This window comes from Podarcis raffonei, chromosome 6 (genome assembly GCF_027172205.1).
Source record: "Podarcis raffonei isolate rPodRaf1 chromosome 6, rPodRaf1.pri, whole genome shotgun sequence".
Taxonomy (NCBI): Eukaryota; Metazoa; Chordata; class Lepidosauria; order Squamata; family Lacertidae; genus Podarcis; species Podarcis raffonei.
The window spans coordinates 10,188,787-10,215,794 of record NC_070607.1 but is presented as its reverse complement, the minus strand read 5'-3'; the positions used below and the strand labels follow the sequence as shown (position 1 = coordinate 10,215,794).

General features: G+C 47.4%; 1 protein-coding gene across 4 annotated transcripts in view; it reads right to left on the bottom strand.

Moving 5' to 3' along the window:
• Positions 1 to 26,566, bottom strand: part of PRRX1 (paired related homeobox 1) — an 80,420-nt gene extending 53,854 nt beyond the window's left edge. For 2 of the 4 annotated variants that reach the window (XM_053391383.1, XM_053391385.1), the window contains exon 1: positions 25,782 to 26,566. In XM_053391383.1, the coding sequence (XP_053247358.1) occupies positions 25,782 to 26,025 (244 nt within the window). In that variant the 5' untranslated portion in view covers positions 26,026 to 26,566. The remainder of the gene's footprint in view (positions 1 to 25,781) is intronic. The other 2 variants (XM_053391384.1, XM_053391381.1) reach the window with 2 other exon arrangements.
• Between the last annotated feature and the right edge of the window lie 442 nt (positions 26,567 to 27,008).

Sequence of the window (27,008 nt, the reverse complement as noted above, 5' to 3'; positions counted from 1 at the left end):
TGTCTGTCAGCTGTTACCCTCCTGGTGCTTCTTCCTCCTCCTCCTCTCCCATTATTTCCCAGCTTTCCCCATCTGCCTCTGAGCTGTGATCTCCCTCAAACCCCTGTTGTAATTCTGAACTGTCTTCTTCTCTGCCCAGTCCCTGACATATTAATAATAATAATAATAATTTTTATTTATACCCTGCCCTCCCCAGCCAAGGCCGGGCTCAGGGCGGCTAACAAGCAATAATAAAAACAAGTTGATTGAAATACAACTTAAAAACAAGATTAAAATACAACATTAAAATATTAAAATGCAGCCTCATCACAGGAGGAGAAAGGAAAAAGGAAAAAGAAAGAGGGGGAGGGAATCAAATTGGCTCCAAGCCAAAGGCCAGGCGGAACAACTCCGTCTTACAGGCCCTGCGGAAAGAAATCAGATCCTGCAGGGCCCTGGTCTTATGAGACAGAGCGTTCCACCAGGCAGGGGCCAGTGTTGAAAAGGCCCTGGCTCTGGTTGAAGCCAATCTAACTTCCTTAGGGCCCGGGACCACTAGGGTGTTGCTATTTATGGACCTTGAGGCTCTCCATGGGGCATACCAGGAGAGGCGGTCCCGTAGGTACGAGGGTCCTAGGCCGTGAAGGAGCCATATTGTGCTGTTAACCTACTAATGTTGTCTCTGGAACTTCCCAGTACCCGAGGAAGCAGGGAGCACAGAACAATATGATGCCAGCTTTTTAAACCAGACATTCGTGCATATGACCAAAAAAAATGCTATCTATGGGAGATGAATAATACTGGTAATATTTTCTCCCATTGTTAGAATATATCACATTCACCCGGTGCTATACCAGCTGCACTGGCTCCCGGTGGAGTACAGGATCAGGTTTAAGGTGCTGGTTTTAACCTTTAAAGCCCTTCACGGCCTAGGACCCTTGCACCTACAGGACCGCCTCTCCTGGTATGCCCCATGGAGGACCTTACGGTCTTCAAATAAAAACATCTTGGAGATCCCGGGCCACAGGGAGGTTAGGCAGACCTCAACCAGAGCCAGGGCCTTTTCGGTACTGGCCCCGACTTGGTGGAACACTCTGTCACAAGAGACTAGGGCCCTGTGGGACTTGACATCTTTCTTCAGGGCCTGAAAGACAGAACTGTTCCGCCAGGCCTTTGGCCAAGGCACAGTCTGACCCCCTCCTTCTGTAAATCTCATAGAACTCTAGCCCAATGGTTGCCATTAATTTGATTCTGAATTGATTTTAGAATGAATTGATTTTAGAATGTATTTTAATTAATTGACTGTGATTTTATGTAAACTGTGCTATTTTTACTGTTGTTAGCCGCTCTGAGCCTGGCTTTGGCTGGGGAGGGCGGGATATAAATTTTAAAAAATTATTATTATATGTTATAATGATTTGCATGAAATTTGGTGAATGTTTACATTCACCTGTGACTCCTTCCAATCCCAGATGAATGCTGATGAAGGTCAAAAGTAGGTGTATATTTTCCCACATTTTGGACTTGTACATCAGTGATGAAGCTCTAGGTGGCTGTTCAGCAGGCATTGCTGGATCTCAGAGCCTGAGATTGTCATTATTTGTTTGAAATCAAATTCAGGCATGCACTGTAAGGCACGCACTTCAGGTGGAGTAAGTGAAGAGAATAAGAATTCACACCAAATAATATTCCGCCAGAGGCACATCGCCACAGTAATAAACCAGATGTCTATATCTGACTCCTTCATTACATAAGATAAGCTCACTTCTAAACAAATTTATCTGAAAGCAAATTCCAGGGGGTTTTAAACGAATTCACTTCTGAGCAAGTGTATTAAAAACTGTAGTAATAATTCCAAATGCTTCACTCGGAGGTCAATAGCCTGAGGTCAGGGCTGCAATTTCCTCTCCCTTTCGCCACTCCTAAACCATTTGTATAGTTCTTGCTGCTGTTGAAAAAAAGAAACCATTAGGCCCAGATTTGATGAAGTGAAGGGCCGTTTTTTTTAGGATTGAATTTGCTGAGCTTTTTTTTTAGATTGAAGTTGTTGAGGTTTTTTAAGGATTTTACCCCAGGAAATAAACTGCCACAGGGACCGGATTAGGCCCCCAAAATGGACTTTGGACATGCCTGGTGTTTGGCAGAGCAACACAAGCAAAGGAATACCTGAAGAACTTAGGAAATTTAGATTTTGACAGTAAGAAAAGTAGATGGTGAACATAAGCCCAGATTTGGCTAAATATCAGTTGGGAGAAGAAGACATCCCGGCCAAAAAATCCACAGAAAATACAAACGCTGAAAAGGTAAGGTGAGTCATTGGGACAGTGGACCCGTGACTTACCTATCCAAACGCTTTCTGCCTCTTAACTAACAAGTTGCTTTGGTGCCTTTGCTTCTCTGCAGTCAATATCTGCCTCTGAAACCTACTATGTATTTCAGAAAAAGGAAAATGCCTGGTTTGTTGACTGAGTAATGGTTACACAACTTAGCTTTTTTAAAAGGACATTCCCATGGGCTCCAATCAGGGTTTCATACCTCATTAAATTACACCATTTGGAATGAAAATTCAGTGCAAATGACAGACTGTTGATGGTCGTGAAAGGCAATCTGTCAAGTCACGTCGACCCAAAGTTTTATCTTCCAAAACCTGATGTGTTAACAGACATTTGTTCATTTGCGCTCTTATTTTAAATAGCGATGGTACAGTCTACTTGATGCCACACTAAAGGCAAGTAAAGTAGACTTAAGAATCCTACAGTTTGCAAAACTAAAAAGACCATCAAATTCTCTCTGTGTGTTTCTCTCTGTCTCTCCCCATCATATGTTGAAGCAAAAAGATGGAAATGGGGAAATTTTAAGACAAAGTATAGCAGTATAAATATTTATAAGTAATATAAACAATCTTTTAGAGCAAAAAAAAAGGCTTCTCTATCTCACTAAATATAGTGATGAAGGAAAATTTATTCAGGTCAGGAGTGCCAACTTGTCCCCACAACTGGGTCCCCAGAGCCATGGGTGCCAAGCAGCATACATGACCCTGGCACCAAAATTTGAGGGTGCCCAACCCCTTCATGGGGAATTTTGTGGGTGCTCAGGCACCAGTTGGCAGGTTATGTTTCAGGTTATGTACCAATAATATTAAATCCCTTCACCTCTTTTTTTTTTTAAAGATGAGCTGACATTCAACTGCTCCTTACTCAGAGTAGACCCATTGGAATCTATAGGCTTAAATTACTGAGGTTGATTGGTTTTAATGGCTCTACTCTGGGTGTGATTGACATTGGATATCAGCCTTTGTCAAGAATATTTCTATTGCTGGAGATGTAAATCTTTTACATCAGATTTTATACATATTTGGTGGACAAAATAGAAAATGGTGCAATGGTTAGGAACAGAGATTTCGATTTCCTGCCCATGGGAGAATGGAAAATTCAATTTGCCAATGCTATACCACTGTAGTTGTCTTTGTTGTGGAGAAAGAGGAGGACGAGCCAGTGGTTGGATACATGAGAGGTAGATAGAAAGTTCTTCCTGGAAACTAATTGGCAGGCCCCAAAAATATATCAGATTAAATTATGGGGAGGGGGGTGGGATAAAAGGCATTCTGGGGAATCCAAGAGCCAGACAATTAGATACAGTGGTACCTTGGGTTACAGACGCTTCAGGTTACAGACACTTCAGGTTACAGACTCCGCTAACCCAGAAATATTACCCCAGGTTAAGAACGGTTTCAGGTTAAGAACGGACCTCCGGAACGAATTAAGTTCTTAACCCGAGTTACCACTGTAAATGGTGTTACTGGTCTACTGCTGGCACTGGTCTCTCAGATTGGCTATGGCACTTGGAAGACCACATCCAAGTTTGAGTCTGGAGCCTCACATATGCTAAATATGTGGTGTGTCTCCATATTCAGGTCCCACAGTCCTGGTCTATATGCCTGGATCTATTGGCTGGACCCTTAAAACTGAATGTGCCTTTTTTTGTCGTTATGCAATGGGTCATTTCCATTCTGTCCAACACAACCACCCCAAGATCTCTTTCTTGGTTGCCCCGGCCATTCCAGACCCTGTCACTTTATCAAGTGAAGTAAGAAAGAACATTAAATTAGAGAGCTACATGGTACCTTTAATGGAGCTCAGCCATACGTAAACATGTGTATTCAAAGATACACGCTTTCAGCAGTGGGGCTGCTTTGGGAATGCAATCACTGGATTTTGTCCGTACATATAGAATTGGCCCGAGCAGTGAGCTTAAGGAAAACTGATGTGGGGGTTGGGGTGCGGACAGAGGCCAGCCCCCTCTCTCACTGGCCCTTTTGAAATTTGGTGGTGGGGGTGTTAAATAGGATAAACTTGCAATCAGAGTTCCTTTTTAATTTAAAAGATGGTCAGAGCACAGGGATAGTGGGATATGTGACTCAATAACTGTTTGATCGGCTGATAAAAACACTGAAAAGGTGAAGACGCTGGGCCTGCTCAGTGGATGAAAAGTCATGGTTTGTCTTCTTTTTAAGGCATTTCTTTTAGGGGAAGGGCTGTCCCTCGGTAGGAGAGCACCTATTTTGCATGCAGATGCTTTAAGGCAGGGACGCAGGTGGCGCTGTGGTCTAAACCACAGAGCCTAGGGCTTGCCGATCAGAAGGTCGGCGGTTCGAATCCCCATGACGGGGTGAGCTCCCATTGTTCGGTCCCAGCTCCTGCCAACCTAGCAGTTTGAAAGCACATAAAGTGCAAGAAGATAAATAGGTACTGCTGCGGTTGGAAGATAAATGGCATTTCCGTGCGCTGCTCTGGTTCGCCAGAAGCAGCTTAGTCATGCTGGCCACATGACCCGGAAGTTGTACGCCAGCTCCCTCGGCCAATAAATCAAGATGAACGCCGCAACCCCAGAGTCGGCCACGACTGGACCTAACGGTCAGGGGTCCCTTTACCTAGGCAACCTAAGGCCCAGGGGCTGGATGCGGCCCAATCACCTTCTCAATCCAGCCCGCGAACGGTCCGGAAATCAGCGTGTTTTTACATGAGTAGAATGTGTTCTTTTATTTAAAATGCATCTCTGGGTTATTTGTGGGGCATAGGAATCTGTTCATTTCCCCCAAAAAAAATATATTCTGGCCCCCCACATAGTCTGAGGGACGGTGGACCGGCCCCCTGCTGAAAAAGGTTGCTGACCCCTGCTTTAAGTTTTGCTCCCTGACATCTGCAGGAAAGAATGAGAACAGCCATAGGCAAACTCGGACCTGCAGATGTTTTGGGACTACAACTCCCTTCATCCATAGCTAACAAGACCAGTGGTCAGGGATGATGGGAATTGTAGTCTCAAAACGTCTGGAGGGCCGAGTTTGCCTATGGCTGAATGGGAATGTCCCCTACCTGGACCAAAGTCAAGTTCCTGTGTTCTTCCTGTGTATCTATGCAAATAGTAACATTATTACAGGTGAGAGCTTGCTGATCAACCCCTCCCAGTGTGGTGCCAGTGTGGTGTAGTGGTTAAGAGCGGTAGTCACGTAATCTGGGTAACCGGGTTCGCGTCTCCGCTCCTCCACATGCAGCTGCTGGGTGACCTTGGGCCAGTCACACTTCTTTGAAGTCTCTCAGCCCCACTCACCTCACAGAGTGTTTGTTGTGGGGGAGGAAGGGAAAGGAGATTGTTAGCCGCTTTGAGACTCCTGAAGGGGAGCGAAAGGCGGGATATCAAATCCAAACTCTTCTTCTTCTTCCCAGGAAGCCTGCTCAAAGCCCAGTGTAAGAGGAAGATGCAAATTGAACCAATGTTTTAAAAAGAAAGGGAACTTGCTGTACAACCAATGCACCTCTGTTTCATAAAGCTGGCCAATAAACATTTGTCCTTTCTACACCGTTCCAATTTAGAACCACAGTTTTACCTTTAAAGCGTATTTCATTATAAGGGATCTCACCATCAACACCCAATAAAATTTTACTACAATCTGAAGTAACAGATTTCAATTACCATATTTTACAAAGAGACTCCAGGAAAACAAATCAGGCACTAACAGCATTGATACCTGCAATTATTTGCCAAAGTCTCCACTGGTCTTAAGATAATGCCTTTAAAAGCCCAGCCATGGATTTTTACAAAACTTTCGCTGATAAATGAGCTTCCTCGAGCCGTTATAAATGAATCTGGATTTTATGAGTTTGTTTACAAGATGCATAAAGCATTTTCTGATTAAGTTCCTGTAACAGCAGCTTTCCTTCAACTGCTTTTGGGCATGGCTCCCACTTCTTATCAAGTTCATCAATCCAATTCAATAATTTCATAAAAGATGTTTCCTGTTGGTAAGTCCTGCATCTAACTCTACTATCTGTACTTTGTCAAAGCGATTAAATTTGGCTTCTAAATGTCTAGCTTGCTGTCAACATTTTCTCCTCCCGTCTCCTGCTTTCCTGTCCAAAATGTCAATTTTTTAAATCTATGATGCGCAACCCTTTTCACTTTGGAAATAAATGTTATACTATGCAGGAGTTTAATAACGCTGATCTTAATCCGCCAGTGTTTTCATAAGCTAAAAGAGGAACTGAATTTTGGGAATAATCTTTTTTATGATTCTGAGCTACGTCAAATAGTAGCTAAGACTGAAATCTTTTGGGTGCAAACTTGAGAATTAAGACTCGTGTGATCAGTAAGATTTACTTCTGAGTAAACATGCATAAGAACTGACTGAACACCGTGAACTAGGAGGTGCCTGGTTCAAATCTTAGCCTTAACTCACTTAGAGACCTTAGGTACAGCGCTATCTTGCAGACTCAGCTCCCGTTCTTATCTGCATTATATAAATACTCTGGTCTGAACCTAATTGGATACTATACATTTAATTTATATATTTAGAAATGTATACGGCACTTTTCACCCAAAGGCCACGGGGCAGTTTACAGCATGCATGCATAGACAGATAGACAGATAGATAGATGATAGATAGATAGCTAGATGATAGATATAGATAGATAGATAGATGATAGATAGATAGATAGATAGATAGATAGATAGATAGATAGATATAGATGATGATAGATAGATAGATAGATAGATAGATAGATAGATGATAGATAGATAGATGATAGATGATAGATGATAGATGATAGATAGATAGATAGATAGATAGATGATAGATAGATAGATAGATAGATAGATAGATAGATAGATGATAGATAGATAGATGATAGATAGATAGATAGATAGATAGATGATAGATAGATAGATAGATAGATAGATAGATAGATAGATAGATGATAGATAGATAGATATAGATAGATAGATAGATGATTGATAGATAGATAGATGATAGATAGATAGATAGATAGATAGATAGATAGATAGATAGAGATAGATAGATAGATAGATAGATAGATAGATAGATAGATAGATAGATGATAGAGATAGATTTTATATACCGCCCCATACCCGAAGGTCTCAGGGCAGTTCACACAACAAAATCAAAACATAAAACCACAAAATACATAATCAAAATAGCCAGACACTGGAGAGACCTGTCAGGAGTAAACATGGACCAATGGTATCAAATAGTATGGGAAACAGCCTTATTAGAAAACTAACCAATAAACTGAAACTGACACAGGGCAAATAGAAGAAGACTTCTTCACCCCGGTATGGCTCCTCTTTATCACATACACAGCCCAACAAGACAAGAACAAGAATCCTCCGACAGCATATGAATCAATCTGGTTAACCTGATTCAAAAATGCATGCACACACACAAAACAAATCTCACTACAGCCAAGCACAGTCTAGGCCACCCCCCAACCTCTCTCACCACCAAAGGAACACAAGCGAATAGTGAAGAGAACCCGCACAAGCGACACTGACACAAAACCCCACACATACACTAAGTAGAATAGAAGGATTGCCACCCCACCCCACCCCACCCCACTCACCATTCCCCCTCCACCTCTTTCCCCCATTTTCTTCCTAATGTAACACCAATGTCTCAACACATGAAACTCATCTGTAGAACATGTAACTTGAAAAAAGAGACATTGCACATACTTTTGTAAACCAAGAAATTTTTAATAAAAATATGTTAAACAAATAAAAATGAAAACAACGACCCAATAATGGCCACCCCCCAAAAAAAACACACATCAGAAATATAAATCAACATAAGAAATAGTCATAATATAATACGCATGCCCTACAAAAAAACCCATTTATTTCAGTGCAGTTAATAATAAGCAACAGAGTCTAATTATTCGTAAATTATTTCAGACCCTGAAAACCTGGCAGAAGAGGCAGAGGCAGATATTAAGAGCTTTGTGTGCTATTCAAATGCTAAGTGTGTGCGCGCGCACATGTTTATGGGGGCATGCATGTGTGTGCATCAGAAAAAGAAATAGGCTGGAGGCTTGTGGTGGTTTTAGAGAGAGCCAGAACATCATAGAGAAGCATCAATGGTTAGAGTGTAGCAGAAATGTCCGGTGTGATCTATTATCATCAACATGCCCACCCTTCTATCGGATGTCACCAACAGATAAACAACTAGATTCGGATAGGTAGCCGTGTTGGTCTGACACAGTCGAAATAAAATAAAAAAATTGTCCAGTAGCACCTTAGAGACCAACTAAGTTTGTTCTGGATATAAGCTTTCTGGTATACCCAGAACAAACTTAGTTGGTCTCTAAGGTGCTATGGACAATTTTTTAATTTTTTTGTTTATTTAGATATGACTTTTAGAAGACCTCCGAAGAAAGTCCCGTAGAGGGAAGTGTTTAATGATGCTGTTTTTATATTTTGCTGGAAGCCTCCCAGAGGGCCAGAGGCAACTTAGTCAGATGGGTGGCATACAAATAATAAAAGTATTATTATTATTATTATTATTATTATTATTATTATTATTATTATTATTAACATTCTCCAACTGCAGAATTCCTTACTCAAAAGCACTATGAGGAATGTAAGGATTAACCCAACCAAGCCTGTGAAAACAGTTAGAAGATGTAGAGTATTGAATGCTGGCCAAACATTGTGGATAATAATTCAGGCAACATTAGACATTTTGGAGTCCCATTGATTTCAATGGCAGAATTATGCATGTGCGGCTTAAAATCTCTCACAAAGAACAAAGGGAATCTAAACTTTTGCTGGATGGGGTGGGTGGGTGCACTCCACTGTCATTACCGAGATGAAGCCCTAATGATAATCAGATGCAAATACACAGTTTGCTCCCCAGCTATGGCTCTTAGCAGATGTAAATGGTAACAGTACTGAATGAAACTGAATGGGCCTTCTATCTCAGAATCCTCTGGAAGTTCTCCCACTCAAGCAGCCATATTGGAATTAAAAGAAGTCCTGCAAGTACACACCTATGGGTTCCTGCCTGTGGTCGCATCTCTGGTCAGAGAGGAAAGAGCTGGATGGAAAAGTGAACTCCTAGGCACAGAGTTCTGCTTTGGCCAAGGAGGGCCAGTTCAGGCAAATGAATGGGTGCTCACCTTCATGTAAGCATGTATAGTATGCTGAATACCTAAGACGTAGTCACCAAGTCATACTCGGAACCAATGGATTTTGAAATGGGCTTCAGTTGGCCACGAATAACCCGGTCCATTGATTATGACTTCGCTGAATACCATTGAGAATGACAAATTACTATACACACATCTGAATTCTAATCATATTTGCTGGAAGTAAACCCCTCTGGCAACTGCCAGATGTTAAATAACAGGTCCACTGTTGTGCCAGTTCAGATAGAGTAAAATGTAAAATACAATATAAAATTAATTTGGATATCAAACTTTATATCCCACCTAGCAAATACTATCAAAAACTGCACTTCCAAACAAAGCAAAAAACTGTTGAATTCAATTGAAGCGTTCAGCGAATACTTGAATATGTCCCTTTTGAATCAATATAACTTTTAATTTGTTTAACTTTTGGCTGTATAGTACACAAAAATGTTGAATCAGAAATCAAGGTAACATTTTACTCATCAAATCAAATAGAAAGTAAATATCCAGAAAATATCCAGTGGGTATTCAGCCGCCAAGTTCACACAGGAGACTTTTACAAAGCAAATTCATTTTAGCTGTAAAATACTGTAGTTTGGCTTCCGTTGTGGAAAGCTGTTTGGGCTCTAATACTGATGATGATTATGATGATATACTGCATGCAACACTAATGTCTCACCCCAAATGAAACTGATCAGTCAAAAACACAACATGATGATATTCATTATTTATGTAGCATCATCAGTGTGCATGTTTACATTAACTTTTTAAGAGTTTAAACCTATGGCATATTTGGGATGCAAGAATGGAATAATTAAAGACTTTTTCTCCAGTGTATGGAAGAAATGGAATGTGCCATAAGTGGGTGATTTTCAACTGAGAGATAAAGGCCTCTTTCAAGAGACACATTAATTTTTATACAGCAAAATGCATCATAATTAATTCTTCATGAATATATGATTCTTAAATATTCTGTCTTAACTGGCAGTGACCTTTTCTGGGAATAAAATCTTTCTGTGCTTGCAGGCATGCTACAGACAGGCACACACATTTGCCTTGATTATTCCTGAGACTTGCTTTCGAGATAGAAAACCCCACAGGTCTAAGGCTACAGGAGATTTCACACTTACTGCCTCGGTTTAGGAAGCAAAGCCCAAGTCATTATTCGAGCAAAAGCTCTCTTTTTGTCGCGGCAGAAGGACAGGAAATTATTTCCAAAACTCCACACATTTGCAAATACTGCCTGCCAGAACTCTGGAGGGAAACAAACTGCAGCTCCGCGAAGGCTTCGCTGCAAACCCTGAGCAATGAGTAGATTAAAGGCAAGCAGTGGTCCTTTTCAACATAATATCGACGCCGTATGTAGCATCGTTGTGGATCTTTCTGGATATTTACCAAATATTGTAAAGCAGTACATTCTTATTTATTTATTTTTTTGAGGAAAAGGTATCCAAATGGAGGCGACCTGCTCTCCAGATTAAGAGTCGGACCACAAACGAAGGCATGAGCTTGGGGAGTAAATAAATCAAGGACATAAATAAAAATACTTAACTAACTGACCAACTGAGTCGCGGATACTTTTGTTCTGCCGGGGGGCCCCCAACATAAAGCCCCCCCCCAAAAAAAATCCTGGCTATGCCCATGGTCGAGGGGTTGACGTCGTCAGGCTAGCGGGGAGCCCTGCTGCCACTGGCTTTCAACGAATGGGACTCTCGCACAGCTCTCCTTCGGGTCCGCGAGGGCTTCTCGTGTGCCCTACAGTTACGCATATACTGATTGCGTCAATGGCACTGCCTCCTTAAACAGGGATTGTCGATTGTCGGATTGCAAAAATGCAGGATTGTCTCACGCCCTAATCCTTTCCGGCACACCTCCACGCCCTTGGGGGATTTCCCAGCGTAGGTCGTTCTATGATTTAGCATTTTAAATCGGTTTAATGAAGCAATCCTATTAAGCCGCCCGCTCCTACGCGTGCTTGCTCACGGAGCTCAACGAGGTCTACTTTCAAGTAAATGTGCGCAGAACTTCAGCCTTACTTGGAAGTAAGTTGGTTCTACTAAAATCACACTTATTTCTCAGCAGTGCCGCGAATGCTGTGGTGCTAAACAAAGTTTACTTGTAAGTAAACTTATTAGGGAACAGAGCTGTACCGGGAAGCAGATTTCACTGACTGATTTCCAGGAAACGTGATTCTAAAAATGATGAGCCCGACTTGGTCGGACTAATTTTTTAATTTTAAAAAAACGTGCAAACATTCCAATGTAAATAAATTCCCCTACTCTCTTCTTTAGAATTACCCAGCTCATTTTAAAGTTTCTTAAAACCGGTTGCCTTTATTGGGGTGGAGGTGCGCGCTTGACTCTCCCACTGAAACAGGTGATACTTTCATGTCCTTTGCGGTTGGTCCTGTGTGGTTCAGATAAATCATAGGTGCCAACTCCCTGGGTGCCCGAGCACCCACAAAATTCGCCATGAAGGGGCCGAGCACCCACAAATTTGGGGGCCAAGACCACACACGCTGCATGACACCCACAGCCTCGGGCCGGGCAGCCACGGTCGCGAGGCCAAGGTGCCACTCCTGTAGAAAATTCACATTGGCTGTCCAACTGATATGATCTTTATGACCGTGGAACCCGATGAAGTCAATTCTGGAAGCGCCTAAGGGCATTTATCTGGTGGGACTTACTCCCTGGTAAGTGCGCTTAGGACTGCAACCTTGTAGCTCTAGGATTTTGCTTCCAGATACTTAAAACTCCTGCAATATATCGGCAAATTTGCAAGAGACACGGAGGGAACCTGGAAAAGCCCAGATAACGACCTCGCTTTTTAAGCCACCCTAGGAAACTAAGTGGAGACGGTGGTTGGTGGTCCCGGCAAAGAGGCTTCCGATCTTGCGTTTGAACTAGTCCCTTTTGCTAAAGAGATGCTAATGTATCCAGGTGATGACCTTGATGCGCCACAAGAAGCCAAAAGGATGCGAATTTGGGGGACGGCGCCACCCACGTGAAACGAATGGGATTTCCAAATGGAATGGGATGAAAAAATGGTTTGCGCTTTGAGCGAAGCACAGACTCACAGACCGTCGAGTTCATTTTGCGTTCATTTCCATTAACAGGCTTGTGGCGAGGCCACGGTGTGAAAATCGAATTGCAAATAAATTATCTCTCTTTGAACAGCAACAACAGCGCTCGAGCCTTACGCAGGAATCTCTTGCTGTCATCTTCTGACTGACATGGCATCGGTTTATATAACCATTACATTATAGTGGTTTCGTTGGATTTCACTCGATTTAAAAAAAAAAAAAAACAATTTCTAGGACGACCTGTTCGCGTTTCTTTTAAAAAATTTTAAAAGAGCACTGGCGAAACACCGCCTTTCGAAATTCTCCTAGGAAAGACGACTTGTAAAAATTATCCAGATTTTATTTTATATTTTAAGAAGGGCTGGAGCCGCTGCGTTTTAACCGGCTTCCCTTGCTTGGGCTGAGAAGCCAACACAGTCAGCTTTCAGGAGATGGCCTGTTGAGGAAGTTCCAGTGAAGAGGAACTTCTCTTTCTACTGCAGGCATAGGCAAACTCCAGCCCTCCAGGTGTTTGGGACTACAATTCCCATCATCCCTGACCACTGGTCCTGTTAGCTAGGGATGATGGGAATTGTAGTCCCAAACATCTGGAGGGCCGGAGTTTGGCTATGCCTGTTCTACTGGGTCTTGCAAGTCCTCCTGCGGACACTTCCCTGGGAGTGAGGGAGGTCCAGTCCACTGAGCCCCGTGGCACTTCCTGGCCAGGCGAGCGTGCCCGAGATCAGGCGGCCGGTCCTCGAGGTACAGAACAAGGACGCGTCTTGACGGTGCGCAGCACGTTCTCGTGCTTCTTCTCCATTTCTGGAGAGCAGCGGAGAGGCAGGATATGACTCTCTTAACTGAGAGCTTCCCATGGCTGCTAGCTTTCCCTTAAGCACGCTTCACAGACTCATAACAGATTTGTAAGAGATGGAAAGAATTCAAATCCTAGCCTCGTCTCTTCAGAAGTACAGTGGAACGAACTTAATTCGTTCTGGAGGTCCGTTCTTAACCTGAAACTGTTCTTAACCTGAGGTACCACTTTAGCTAATGGGGCCTCCCACTGCCGCCGCTGTGCGATTTCTGTTCTCACCCTGAAGCAAAGTTCTTAGCCCGAGGTACTATTTTTGGGTTAGCGGAGTCTGTAACCTGAAGCGTCTGTAGCCTGAGGTACCACTGTAAGTGCTATTGAATTCCACGGGACTTACAGGTAAGCGGGGTTTGAGGACTGCAGCCTAACTTTGATGGATTGTAGCCCTGCAAGTAGAGACCTGACGCAGAGGCTTTTAAGCAGAGGTTGTATGCTATATGTCATGGATGCTTTTGTTGAGATTTCTGCAGGGGGTTGGACTGGAGAACCCTGGGGATCCCTTCCAACTGCGCAATTCTGTGATTCCACCGGCCTCACATTTATTCCAGCCTATTTAGGAATCTCTGAGGTGACAACAACCCACCCACACACACACAGAGCGGATGAAGTCCCTTTATTGCCAAGATTCTAGGTGTGTAGCCTATGGCCGTCATGGAGCTGGGACTAAAACCGCTTTAAATCCCTCGGCTGAGAGATCCTTCTTGGCCATCCATTCTCAGAAGCTTCCCCCACTCGTTTTCAGCGGGCCGTCCCCACATCAGAATTCTTTGGGCGAGTGGTGGGTGGGTGCGCTCTTTATTTGTTAACCTCGATTTACCTGTCCAGCTTCGCCAACGTTGCTCTTTGACGCCATCCACACCCTGAGCCCCCTCACCGCATTCGTTTTTGACGCACCTGTCCGGAGGAAGTGGGCTGGAGAGCGCGTTTCCTTTGCCCGCAGCGCTTCGCGCGGCCAAGTCTATTTTGTCCGGCAAACGACAAGGTGGAAAGCGGGAGAGGGGATCCACCGGCAAAAACCTCTTCTCCCAGGCTTTTGGCTAATTAAACCGTCTACGACCTTTTTAATTGTAGGGTGTGTTTTTTATTGCTTTTGTTATGTTATTTTTTGTGCTTCTGTATTTTGAACCTGCAGAATGGGCTGTTCTCCTGCGCAAAACGCCGTTGCGCGGAAGGGAGATGCGCAAGAGCAGGATCAGGCTTCGGCGAGCCGAGCTGGTTCGAGGATTTAGCTCTCTTAAAGGAGCGAAAGATCCGCAGAGTCACAGAGCCGTGGAGTGGGCAGTGGATCGAGGGAAGGAGAGCGCTTGAATGCCCAGAGACCATTCTGACCCTGCGATTATTCCGAACCTGTTGACAATAATAATGTTGGAACATCCAGAGTTGGCCCGTTGCGTTTTCAAAGGAATAATGCTTAGGGCTCATAAGACGTCGGCGATCTTGCGTCAGACCACATTTGGTATCAATCGAGGCCCTGGAAAATCCCAGATTCAACGTCACCTCAGCTCAGACCTCTTCCCTCCACCCCCGTCCAGGCTGTAGCGCGAGGAGAATAATACTGGCCTGGGTGTTTTATGGATTGTTGAGGTCTTTGAGCCCGGAAGTACTTGTTTTGTGTCTCTGTTTTTCTTTTAAAAAGCGCTTTAATCCTTCCTTCCCAAAGTTGCCCAAAGTTCACAATGCGCTGTGCGCACATGCCCTCCTAGTCTGCATTCAGTGCGCTTCCATCGCTGGTTTGGGAAACGGGTGGGCACGAAGCCAACCACGATCGTTATCTATCTTGTCCTTTCTGAGGACATCCTGCCTTCCCATGCGTTCTCCCCAAAGCCAGTTTAGCTCCGAATTGGGGGGGGGGGAGGCCGCATTTTTAAGCCGGGAATGGAAACACGCCCTAAGACTGCCGCCCTAAATAAGCTTACTAAACTAGAGAGAATTCCCATTGAACACAATAGAATTTACTGCTAGGTATATAAGGTATATAATACGTGCGCCACATGATAAGATATTACGATCCAACACAGGATTTCAAGGGAATTTCGTTTTTAAAAGATTTCCATGGTCACTATATTTGGGATTCAGTACTATTCCATCGGGACTGCTAAACATAGGGTTTAGAAAAGGGGTAGAGAACCTCTAGTTCCCACCTGTCCCAGGGTCCATACAAGGCACGCGCACACACACCTTTTTTTTTACCGCGCCATCGCGACAATCTTTGCTAGGCAAGCTATCTGTGAAGTTCTACAACTCCTGCTTTCAGTTCTGCTTCCGCCTGCAAACGTTTCCAATCAGAGCATATCCTTTTCCAAGACCACAAATGGTGTTTTTTTTGGGGGGGCGTTGTGTGCGTCCCACTTTTGTTGCGGGGCAGCCTCTCCGCACAGCTGAAACATGGTAGTACAGTGGTACCTCAGGTTAAGTACTTAATTCGTTCCGGAGGTCCGTACTTAACCTGAAACTGTTCTTAACCTGAAGCACCACTTTAGCTAATAGGGCCTCCTGCTGCTGCCGCGCCACGGGAGCCCGATTTCTCTTCTTATCCTGAAGCAAAGTTCTTAACCTTAAGCACTATTTCTGGGTTAGCGGAGTCTTTAACCTGAAGCGTATGTAACCTGAGGCACCACTGTATTGGGGAAGCATCGCAGAACAACTAATAAAGCGGAATAAATCCACCACCAGCCGGGGGTGCTGCTTCCAGACGACCTATTTATGGCGCGTTTACGCCGATTTGTCTGGGAGGGGAATGTGAGATGGTGCTGGCTCAGTGTTCTCCCACACTCTTCACACCGTTTTCCTGCTCCTTTCCATATCATAAAACGTCTGGTTTGGGGTGAGGAGCGGTTTGTTGTGCAAGAGCCCCAAATCAGCCTGTGAAGTGGATCCCACCCGAAAATAGCATCAGTCTGGAATGACCCGGCCCTGCAATGCAATACCGGCCATCATAGCCAATGGTCAGGAATGAGGTGAACTGGAGCCCAACATCACGTGGGGGCTAGTGGTCAGCAAAGTCCAGGGCCCCACAGCCAAAGACTCACCCCAAGTCACCACCTAGAGGGACCCCGCTTCAGTATTGGGGTTCACCAGGATGGACGCTGGGACCCCGCCTCACTCTTCCTACTTGCTTGCTTGCTTTTATACAGTGGTACTTCGGGTTACATACGCTTCAGGTTACAGACTCCGCTAACCCAGAAATAGTGCTTCAGGTTAAGAACTTTGCTTCAGGATAAGAAGAGAAATCGTGCCGCGGCGGCAGCAGGAGGCCCCATTAGCTAAAGTGGTGCTTCAGGTTAAGAACAGTTTCAGGTTAAGAACAGACCTCTGGAACGAATTAAGTACTTAACCCGAGGTACCACTGTATTTAAAAACTATTTTTAAAGCAAGGGCCCACAAGCCAGCGTGTAGGAGGTTAGAGATACTCATGTTGTTATTATTATTTTTATTATCACTCTAGTTTTACTTTAAAACGTGTGATCCTTTTAAAAAACAAAACAAAACACTGTTTTTATACCCCAAAAAAAGTGTTTCGCAGCAGAGCGGCAGAAGCAAACCCCGGTTTATTGCTGTAGTCGTGGTAGTGTCATAATTAAAGTAATTTAAATTATGTAATCTGAGTAATTTTAAATAATTATCTACCCTGTTTAAAAGATCCCATGCACTCTCTTCCCCCCTCCCTCCCTCCTTCCTCCCGCCCCACCCCGAGTTATCGGGATTCTAGAAGCAGAGAAAAGAAACGTGTTAATTAGCGTGTTAATTGTGTGCTTCACAACGGAAACGATACCTCTTCCATCAGAAGGCGGGGACCCGACATATGAGGAAGACAATGGCCTAGCCACATAGGAGCCAACTGCTAGGGACCGAGGGGTCTGTGCCCTCGGTGCCCCCCCAAATATTTAAGGGGGCAAGGCCCTCCAAAAGTTGGTGGGCATTGCCATTCAAACAGTGTGCGCGCCGCATCATGTGATCGATTATGCGGGGCAGGGCTTACCTCCCCCCCAAAAAAAATATTTTATTCAAGATCGCACCCCTGCCTGCCACGCCACCACATTCTGCCGCAAATGCTCTTACTGACAGCCCAATCCAATGCACGGATCATCTCAAATGGAAATCTCCCTTGAGGCAACGAGTCCGAAGGGCGCGCAGTTAGATCCTGCCCATGTCTACTTGCCCACAAACGAGGCAAGCAGTCAGAAACCCACAGGTTTCCGCGCAGCATGCGCGCCTTCAGCGGCAACCATTGGTTAAGGGTTAACTCGAGAGTAGTAGATCCCTCGCAACCCTTTTGGGCAATAATTCACAAGATCGGGCTGGATCTCTCTTATACAGTGGTACCTCGGGTTACAGACGCTTCAGGTTACAGACTCCGCTAACCCAGAAATAGTACCTCGGGTTAAGAACTTTGCTTCAGGATGAGAACAGAAATCGTGCTCTGGTGGTGCGGCAGCAGCAGGAGGCCCCATTAGCTAAAGTGGTGCTTCAGGATAAGAACAGTTTCAGGTTAAGAACGGACCTCCGGAACGAATTAAGTTCTTAACCCGAGGTACCACTATATTTAAATAAAGCGGAGCTTTGTAGGGTCTATTATTCTCTGCAACAGCTTCTCCTGCTGACGCACGTAAGTCCTCGTTCATACATTTCCAGGAGGGAGGCCTTTGAGAGCACACAGATGGAGAGGTTGGCATGACCTCCACCATCATGGGGCAAGACCCCAAGCAGGGAGTTTCTCCTCCCTCCCCCCTTTTGGACAGCGAACCCGTGCCAATTCACTTTTCCGGATCCCAGCACCCATGCTAACTGCATTGTGAATCGGACTCTAGATCCCCGCCCCCATTAAAAAACTAAAAAAGAAGCCAGAGTCACAATTACTTTTTGGACAATTAAAAAAACAAAACAAATAAAAAACGAGCGGGTAAGGCTGCGTCCCCGATTTGGAAAAATTATGCGGCGCCGGGACCCTTTCACGCCTGAAAGCGCACGTTGTTCGCAATCCAAGGCTGTCGGAATCAAAGGAGGCGAGTCCCCATTGATCCGCCTTTCGAAAAGGAAGAACATGCGTAGACGTGGAGCGCTTGCCTTCCTGTGCTTGAGTGCGAAATGCGCGGTTGCGGAGCGCACACGTGCGCCTGTCCGGGGGCTCTGCGGCGTCTCCCGCTGTCCCTCCGCTCCCGGAGGCTCAACAAAAACGCCCCGGCCTTGGAGGGGCCTCTGGAAGGAGAAGGCGCCTCTTGGACCACTGGAAACCTCCCGAGGAAGGGACCGCCGCAATGCCAAGCGAAACGAAGCCATTCATAAATTTTCAGGTGGGATTGGCTTTGTAGACAGCTCCACTGATGAATGAATGGCACTGGCTTTCAAGGAACTACGTAGTTTTAACGGGAAGGAAGCCCCGTACAAATGGATGCCGTTGTCAAACAAATTTAGGATAGCATAGTCAAGTTTTATTCGAAGCCTAACTGAGCGACCCAAGCCAGGCTTAAGCAGTTTTAAGGCGCGCTCATTTTAAAAGAACTGTGCAGATGCTTAAGGCAAAAATCTTATCCGTTTTTCCTTTGGGAGAAGCCCAATCGGAACTCCTTTATTTACCTTGCTTCGCAAGGAAGCAGGCATCGGCTGCAACTGTCCCCTGCTGGAATCTACGGAATTTCGAGGTGCTTAATTCAGACTACGTTTATGTTTCAATCTAGGTGCTGATGCGTTAGGGGTTAGTTATGTCAGCTGCAGAGGCATTCAGAAAAGAGAAGAAAAGGCGGGAAATCCTCTCTAAATTTAACCAGACAGCAAAGAAACTTTCGAAGCATCCGTGACGGCATGCCAGCTGGTAACCAAACATTCGTGGGCCTCAAGGAGACATTTTGGAATCAAATGATTTCGCTTCGTGCCCTAACTGCTTGCGGGGACCCTAACCCACCCCCCAAAAATATCACGGGACTTGCTGCAGTTCCAGTTCCCCTTTACTAAGCTCACTTCAGAACAAAATTCACAGTAGAATAACAAGGTGAGGCGCAAACTTTCGAGTTACACAGAACTCTTCTTCAAATCGGATGCTCAATAACGTTTCGATTTCTGAGGGAGGAAAAGAGACTAGCGTTTGGACAAAGAGTGAGAAGTCTTGCTGATCTTTGTCTGCAGACTGTTAGACTCTTAAGATGGGAAAAGAAGAAGCTCTTACGAATTGCAGTATCCTCCTGGCCCATTTCCTATTGTGGATAGATTTATGGAGATCGCCCTTGAGTTGCCTTTTATATTTCGAGGGTTCCCTCTAAATGTGTTTTCTTCCTTTGGATTTGTACCCAAGGTGTATCCTCATCTCATTGTAGTCTCACAATTATGCCAATACAGGCAAGCTTTCGAACTAGACAGAATTTTTCATCAGGCACCACCGAAAAAGCAAGTTATTTCCTTCACTTCTGTATGCCTTGCCCAAAGCCCCCCAGCGAGCGCTGAGACGCAGTGGGGGCTTACTTGCCCCCCTCCCAGCACTCCCAGCCCCCCAACTGCATCGCAGCGTAGTTGCACCAGGGTTCTCTACCCCCACCCACCCGAGGGACATAAAATAAGCTCGGATAAATTGATTATCTGTCAGTCCCGAAACTTATATGCCTGGGCGTTCTCTTTTATCCGACCAAGGGTGAGAGAGCAGGCAAGCTTTGGGGCAAGACAGAATTCTTCGTCAGACAAAATAGGAAGGGAAGGTCCTTCCGCAAGCAGAGTTATTATTGAGAACTGAACGGATGTTTGCCACAAAACCATGCAGTTTCTTTAAGAGGAAGGCGTCGTTTGTCAACAACTTCTTTTTCACCACAGTTGGGAACTCAGCCTCGTGACGAATTCTGTGCAAGTGGAAAACTTGCAGCCCAAAGTGCTTAATGAAACCGAACAGCTTGGGGAGGGGGGTCCCCGCATCTTATGTTTGGGGACAACCAGTTGTGCATTTTCCCAGTGAGTAAGTCTTCCGGAAATGTCTCCCGGACTTCTACATGAAAGTAAGTCACAGTGAAATGGACAGGTCGTCTTCTTCCCAGGCACTTGTGCTTGTGGTGCAAATCTTTGCTCGGGCCTACCTCTCATTACCTTCGCTGTCTCTCCCTTCCCCGCCCTCTCCACAACTTTTCAGGGTGGAGGGAGCGACGAAGCTCAGCCCGACACCCGTTCATATTATCTTTATGCTCTTCGCCAAGGCGGACAGAGTCAGCTTTCGCTAGCCGGCTAACCCACCTACAGAGGCACCTGGAGCAAAGGCACATTTCAGAAAGAACCAAACGCTTTAAAGACATACGCACGCAGCACCGTCTCCTCCCTGCCCTCGGCAGCTCTTGGAGGAGCTCTGTGGATTAGTTCCGAGCCCGGCGCCCCCTTCTGCATTGCCGGGGGGGGCGTCATTGTGATGAACGGAGAGAATCGCCTGCCCGGGACTTGGACGGGCGCAAGAAGTGCGCGCGTGTTAACGGCTCCCCTGTGCAAAGCAGAATCCGTTTTAGAAAAACTGCCCGAACGAGGGAACGGGGGAAGCGCGCGAGAGTTTCCTGTTCACCGCGCGCTTGAACGCAAGGAAAAGACGCGGAGGATAAACCCACACCCACCTACTGAATTCAGCAGAGCTTAGTAGACGTGGCTAGGATGGCCTGTAAACGCGATCCCTCCATTTCTTTCTGCCAGACAACTGCTCACTTTAAATTTCTCGCCTCCCCAAAGCGGCCTGGTTCACAGTTGCAATTGCAAAGTCATTTGATTTTTCTTGGGGGGGGGGGGTAAAAGTGTGGCCAAGGTGGCTGTTGTTGTTTTAAAAACAAGGACAACCACGCCCTTATTTCCCTACAAAAAACACACCCATGTGGTTATTTTTTTGTAGGTGGACCGGCACAGCTATAGGGGAACACGGAATGCGTAAATATTGCGCGCCTTGTCTCCCGCCTCGGAGCCACTTCTCCGCTCCAGCAGCACTAGCGAACATCCAAGAGACGCCTGCATCGCAGAGGGTTGGACTATATGGCCCTCTTGGTCCCTTCCAACTCTACAAGGGCCCTCGTGATGCTCCGAAGAGGGTTCAGGGGCCCGGGAATAGACTCCCGGCGACCCTGACTCTCCCGCACGCACCCTTTCTTCCTCGGCGGGTACAGGAAGGAGTCGGGTCCCGAGGAGAAGGCTCCCCTTCGCCTTCAAGGGACCCCCTTCAAAATGCCCCCCGCTCCTACCCGAGACGGCTCTGCTCCTTGTCGCAAAGAGGAAAGCTCTAAGCAGGAAGCTGTGTCTCCCCAGCCATTCGGGCCCGATTTCCACGCCACATCGGATGGCAGGGGGAGAGAGTAGAAGCCCGCCCATGTGGAAGGGAGCAGCGAACCAAAGCGGAGGAGTTGAGGAACTTGAACCTGCATTCCTCCTGCAGGACATAATGGTCAGGGTGATGGGAGTTGTAGTCCAGCAACGGCTGGGGAATCAGGGTTGAGAAACATTGGAACCCGTTGATACCCAGCCTGGTGAAATCCCGCAGGCTGCCCTTCTCAAGGACAATACGGGCCTGGCTAGTTTTACGGAGGGCCCTCGGGGAAGGATGAGTTGCTATTTCGCCCCTTTTAGCCGCGACGCTGTGCTTAAAAGGCTACCGGGCTAAGCGCGCTTCCTTGGAAGTCAGTCCCACAAGCGCATTGACTTCCTAGGGGTTAGACCCCAAAAGAGGACGAGAGGGCGCGACATGGGAGAAATCTGAATTTGAGCTCGCCTGCAGCCAGACCCCGAGGCAGGCCTCTGGCCGAGCAGCTCCACGCCAGGAGCAGGGAACTCGGGGCCAACGCCATGGCCCTTGGAGAGCGCGCCCCAAATGCTCGCCAAGGTCTGCGCCCTTTCCGCGACAGAAGCATTATTTCCCCGGGTAAGATGCTCAGGATGCAGCTGGAGGTCCTGCCCTCGGCGCTTTTCTCTTTCTCAGGAGTCCTGTGCACGCACTCGCGGGATTTCTTTAGCTCTTCCGGCAACTTCTGGCGTGAAAGGAGCGGGGCAGGCGAGGGAGGTTTGGCTACGGATGGAGCCAAGAAGGGACCCCGCAGCTTCAATGGCTTGCTGGTGCGACGGCCGATTTCACACGTGCAGATGAAAGGCAGGCCGACTCGGAAGTCCGTCCCGCTGTCTCCAAATGGGTTTTGTTTTCAAGGAAGCGGATACATGACTCGTCGGGCCTAAACTGCAAAGCAATGGATCCGGGCTTCCTCGGAAGGTGCTTAGAACCTGGGCGAAATGCTTTGGAAACCGGTTAGAGGTAGCAAGTCGGAGGGCCTTTACTTCTGGGCTGAGCGTGGGCTCCAATAGCCCGAGATAAAGTGGTTTGGAGAGGTCAATGAGCAACACCAGTCCAATGCAGAAAACCCTTAACGCATCCATGGGCGTAGCCAGGATTGGGGTGCAGGCTTTTGTTAGGGGGGGCAGAACCTCAGATTTGTATTGATTTTTATTGATTAAGGGGGCAGCTGCCCCCTGCCCCCCCTTTGCTACGCCCATGAACGCATCTTTCTTCCTCGACAAGCTGGGGAAAAGGGGAGACTTAACTTCTGAGTTCGTGTTTCAAGGCTGCACTCCCAAAAGCAGTCTTAATCGGATGGTGTCCTTTGGCTTGAGTGATTGAAGGCTCTCTTCGATCGTGATTCCGATCCACGACGTATTTACTCACCAGTAAACCCAACCGACTTGCTCCTAGCCCTAAACCGCTGTAAAACAGACTGGCTATAAATTGGTGGTCCCGAGAAATTTCGGGACGATTTTGATACGTGAGCAATTCTGATCAAATATGAGCCAATGTGTCTTGGATCGGAATCGAAGAGAGCGAGGCGATCCTAAATCCAGTGAATGACATCGGAATGCGTCTGCATTGTGGAGGCGGCTTGTTGCGGCCCTGTTTTTCTTGTTTGTATTATACTGGAATAGCTCGTTTGATTTCCTAGGCAAAGTGAGAGTCTGGGTCCGAAGGAAACGGGCGCTTTTTCGCCCTGCGTGAATTCTGCATAGGCCGGCGGAGACCGGGGGTGGGAAGGGGGGGGGTCTACAGCGTCGATCCTCGCTCGGCTCCTACAGTTCGCAATCCGGAGCGAATTATTTCACGTGAAGCTGGACTCCTAAATAATCAGGCTTTGGCTAGCAGCTCGAAGCAAAGTCCAAAAGCTTTTAGTAAAAAAAAGCTTCGGGGAAATTGCATGAGATGCAACAGCCACCAACAAACCAACCAACCAAACAAACAACCAACGGGCACACTCTAGTCCAAGCCAAGCAATTGAGAGTCCCATTGCCTCCATTGCAATGAATGAGACGGGAAGCCTCTGAAAGCCGGCTGGATCTCGCAGACCAAGTCTCCCACATCCCTAGGAACGGGCTGCAACCTCCAGCCTATGGGGAGTCAGGCCGCGTCGGAAGGATGGGGGAGAAAATGCGCACCTGAGAATCTGTACCTGGTGCAAAGGTTTCAAGCAAAGGGGGTCCAGCTAAGTTCTATGGGACTTGCTTCGGAGCAAGCCTGCCTAGCGCGCCTCCCTACAGAGCCCCTGGGTGTGGCTGGCCCAACACTTGTTCCCAGACTGACCCAGCAATCCTTCCCCAAGACTCATTCCTGGAGACAGGCTTAAGCAGTTGCTGTTGTTATTTATCGATCCCAATATTAGAAAAATTATGCAAGGCCCTCTTTCTTTGGGAAAGATGCGCAACCTGCTACCTCGCCCCCCCCCGTCCCCGCGCGGCCCCCACAACAGATGAGGAGAGCCTGGGTCTGGGCTGTACCACTTCAAACTGCAGGAGGGGCCCCACGTGACTGACTGTCCCTCTTTTATAAAATAACTTACCATCCCTAGAGAACTAGGAGAATTCCCTGCGGAAGGAGTAATCAATCCGGTGGCATTCTGAAGCCCGACGCAGCTTAGCTATTGTTTGTGAGAATTAGGCCTAGGGTTTTGTGGTGTTTAAACGTGTTTGACCCGTGAGGGACCGAAGGATAAAAGGAGCTTAATGCAGAAGGATTCCTAGATGACGCTACTTTCAGTTATCTTTAAAACGAGTGTCTGTATTTAGCTTAAAATAAACCAGACTTCCAAGTATCTTCTTGGCTCAGATACCGGCATCACCGGCTTGTTCTTCTGCAGTTATGGAAGGACCTCCAGAGCTAACTCTTCCAACCCGGGGGTGGGGGAACTGAAAAGCATTTATACTATTATAATGTGCATTTTATACAGACGCCCTTAAAACGCACACACACAACAGAAATCTGGGCTCTTTCTGAACTGAAAATAATCACAGCAGTGACGCTGGTAAGTTTGGAACAACCCGGACTGCGGAAAATTAAAATCCAAATCGCAGAAACCTCTCCGGGAGGGAAGACGCCGGCTGGGGATTGCGATGCTCCCAGTTTTGCTTGCGTGCGCGTCTCTGTGTTGGAAAGTCGCTTAGAGAATTAGACGCGAGGGCTAGAGGCTTTGATCGACGGACGGCTCAACAACCCACGCCTGCTTTCTCAGAAGCCGATGATGACATCAACAGGACCTCTTCTCCAAAAAGTGCCCGCAGGATTTCAGCTCTGGAGCAGGTCTAGGGAGTTCTCCTGCGTAAGTAAGCCCCGGGGAAACCGCGCGTATCTGCCCTGCTGTTCGTTTCAACGAGACGCGCGCAGCTGAACTTTGTGGTGGATCCTGCGCGGAGCAGCGACGCTTTTTCCCCTGCTACCCTACGATGGCAGCAGAGATGCTCGCAGAGATACACCACCTAGACACAGCTCAACCGGAGGCATCGCCAGGTCCTGGGACCCGCTTCCCGGTCTCTGGCAGTGCTCGCTCCCTTTGCCGGACGCAACTCATTAACCCGGGCATCCGAAGACGACCCGCCTCAACCGCGCGTGTTGACCTTCCCTGCTCTTTACACAAAATGTAGTAAAAGGAGGCGGTGGGGATTCTAATTTGCACCGACAATTCGTCTACGGGAGGCTGATAATATGAATTAAACTGATCTGGATTAGTGGGTCCGGAACTAAGCCGAGTAGGACCGATTCGACAAATGTTAAACTTGGTTCTGGGTGTGATGCGACCATGCCTTGACTACTGGCACAGATCTTCCCCTTCATTAACATACATTATTCCTCCGCCGTGTGTTTTACTTATTATTTTACCCATGTTTATCTTTGCACATGACTCTCAGAAACCGAGAGCCCACGGGGTTGTTTATTTAAAAAGCGCTGGGTGTGTTTAGAAGGCGCCTAAGTCTTCTAAACTAGCCCCCTTGAACGGGGCTATTTCACACCCGTCCTAGTTCCCCACTCCGACTTACTTTCCGGGAAGGCGAGGGCGGACCCTTCAGAAAAGACCAGTCCAAGTCTCGGCGACTCGCAAAGCGAAAGCCTGGGCAGGAGGAAGCCGCTGCTTCGCGGCGCGCCACTTACCGTCCTGCTGCTGCGTGTCGCTGCCGCTGGTCAGGCCCGGCGATTCCAGGAGGCTGCGGCCGCTCTCCCCGACGCCCTCGTCGGTCTGCGCTGCCACCAAGTCTCCGGCTTCCTCCAGATCCAACAGGTGGCTGACAGAGAAGTTCTTTTTCGCCTGGAGGCTGTCGAGGTTCGCGGGGCTCTCCAGACGCGTGGGCAGGACGGCCGGTTGCCTCTCCAGAACGTGCACGTAGCTGGAAGTCATGGCTTTGGGCCCCCAGGCCAAAGACGGGGTGGGGTGGGATGGGGGAGAGAAAGGAGGAAGGGAGCCAAGGAAGAAGAGCAGAGCCTGAAGGGGGTCCCCGGCTACGCACGTTCCCCCAAACCCCGCAGCAGCTGCCGCCTGTTCTCCGAAGTGCCGTCGAGTAAAACTCCAGAGGGGAAAATCCACACCAAGCGCGCAAAGCGGCCCAAACCCGGGAGGCGGCAGGACCTGGCCGGGGATCCAAAGGGTGCCTTCTCTTGCCGAATCGCAGGGCGCCTCCAATGGGACTGCCGATGGCTCTCGCGACCCTCCCGCGTCTCCCTGACTGGGCGCGCTCCTTCGACGGCGCGCTTAGCAGTGAAGGCGGGCCGTCGGGAGGGGCTTAGGTCTTGCAGATGGAGTGCTCCGACCGGCCGACAGACGGACGCAGGAGCGCCACTCCAGATCCCCTCTCTCTCTGCTGCCTGCCTGGTGAAGGAGGAGGAGGCTGGTTGGGGAGCTCGAGCGGGTTTCTTTTTCGCTTGCTGCGCACCCGCCCCTCCCTCTCCCGATCGAGCGGCTCTCTGGCACTTCAAAAGGCTCAGCCTGGCATGTGGGTGGGTGGGGCTGGGGGAGCTGGAGGGACCCTGGGGAGGGCAGACCCAGACTTAATAGGAGCCTCTAATTACGTGGCAAAGGCTTTGTGCTGTTTCTGACGTTTTACAGACCTCCTTCCTCCACCCACCCCGGGCAGGCTCTCTCTCCCCCCCCCACCCCCACTTTCCCCTACCAATCCAGACTCACCAAACCCACACTCGGATTTAGAGACCCACTTCCCCACCCGCTCGCAAGCATCTGATCCCAGAGAGCGCACGCGAGAGGCTTTTTCTTCAATAAAGATTGAAGCTTTGCGCGCGCGCCCCTCCAAACGTCGGGTCGAAAGTTGGGAAGCCCAGGCGGACGCAGGCGGTGACTCCCAACACGGTCTGCTTATTTGTTTTTCC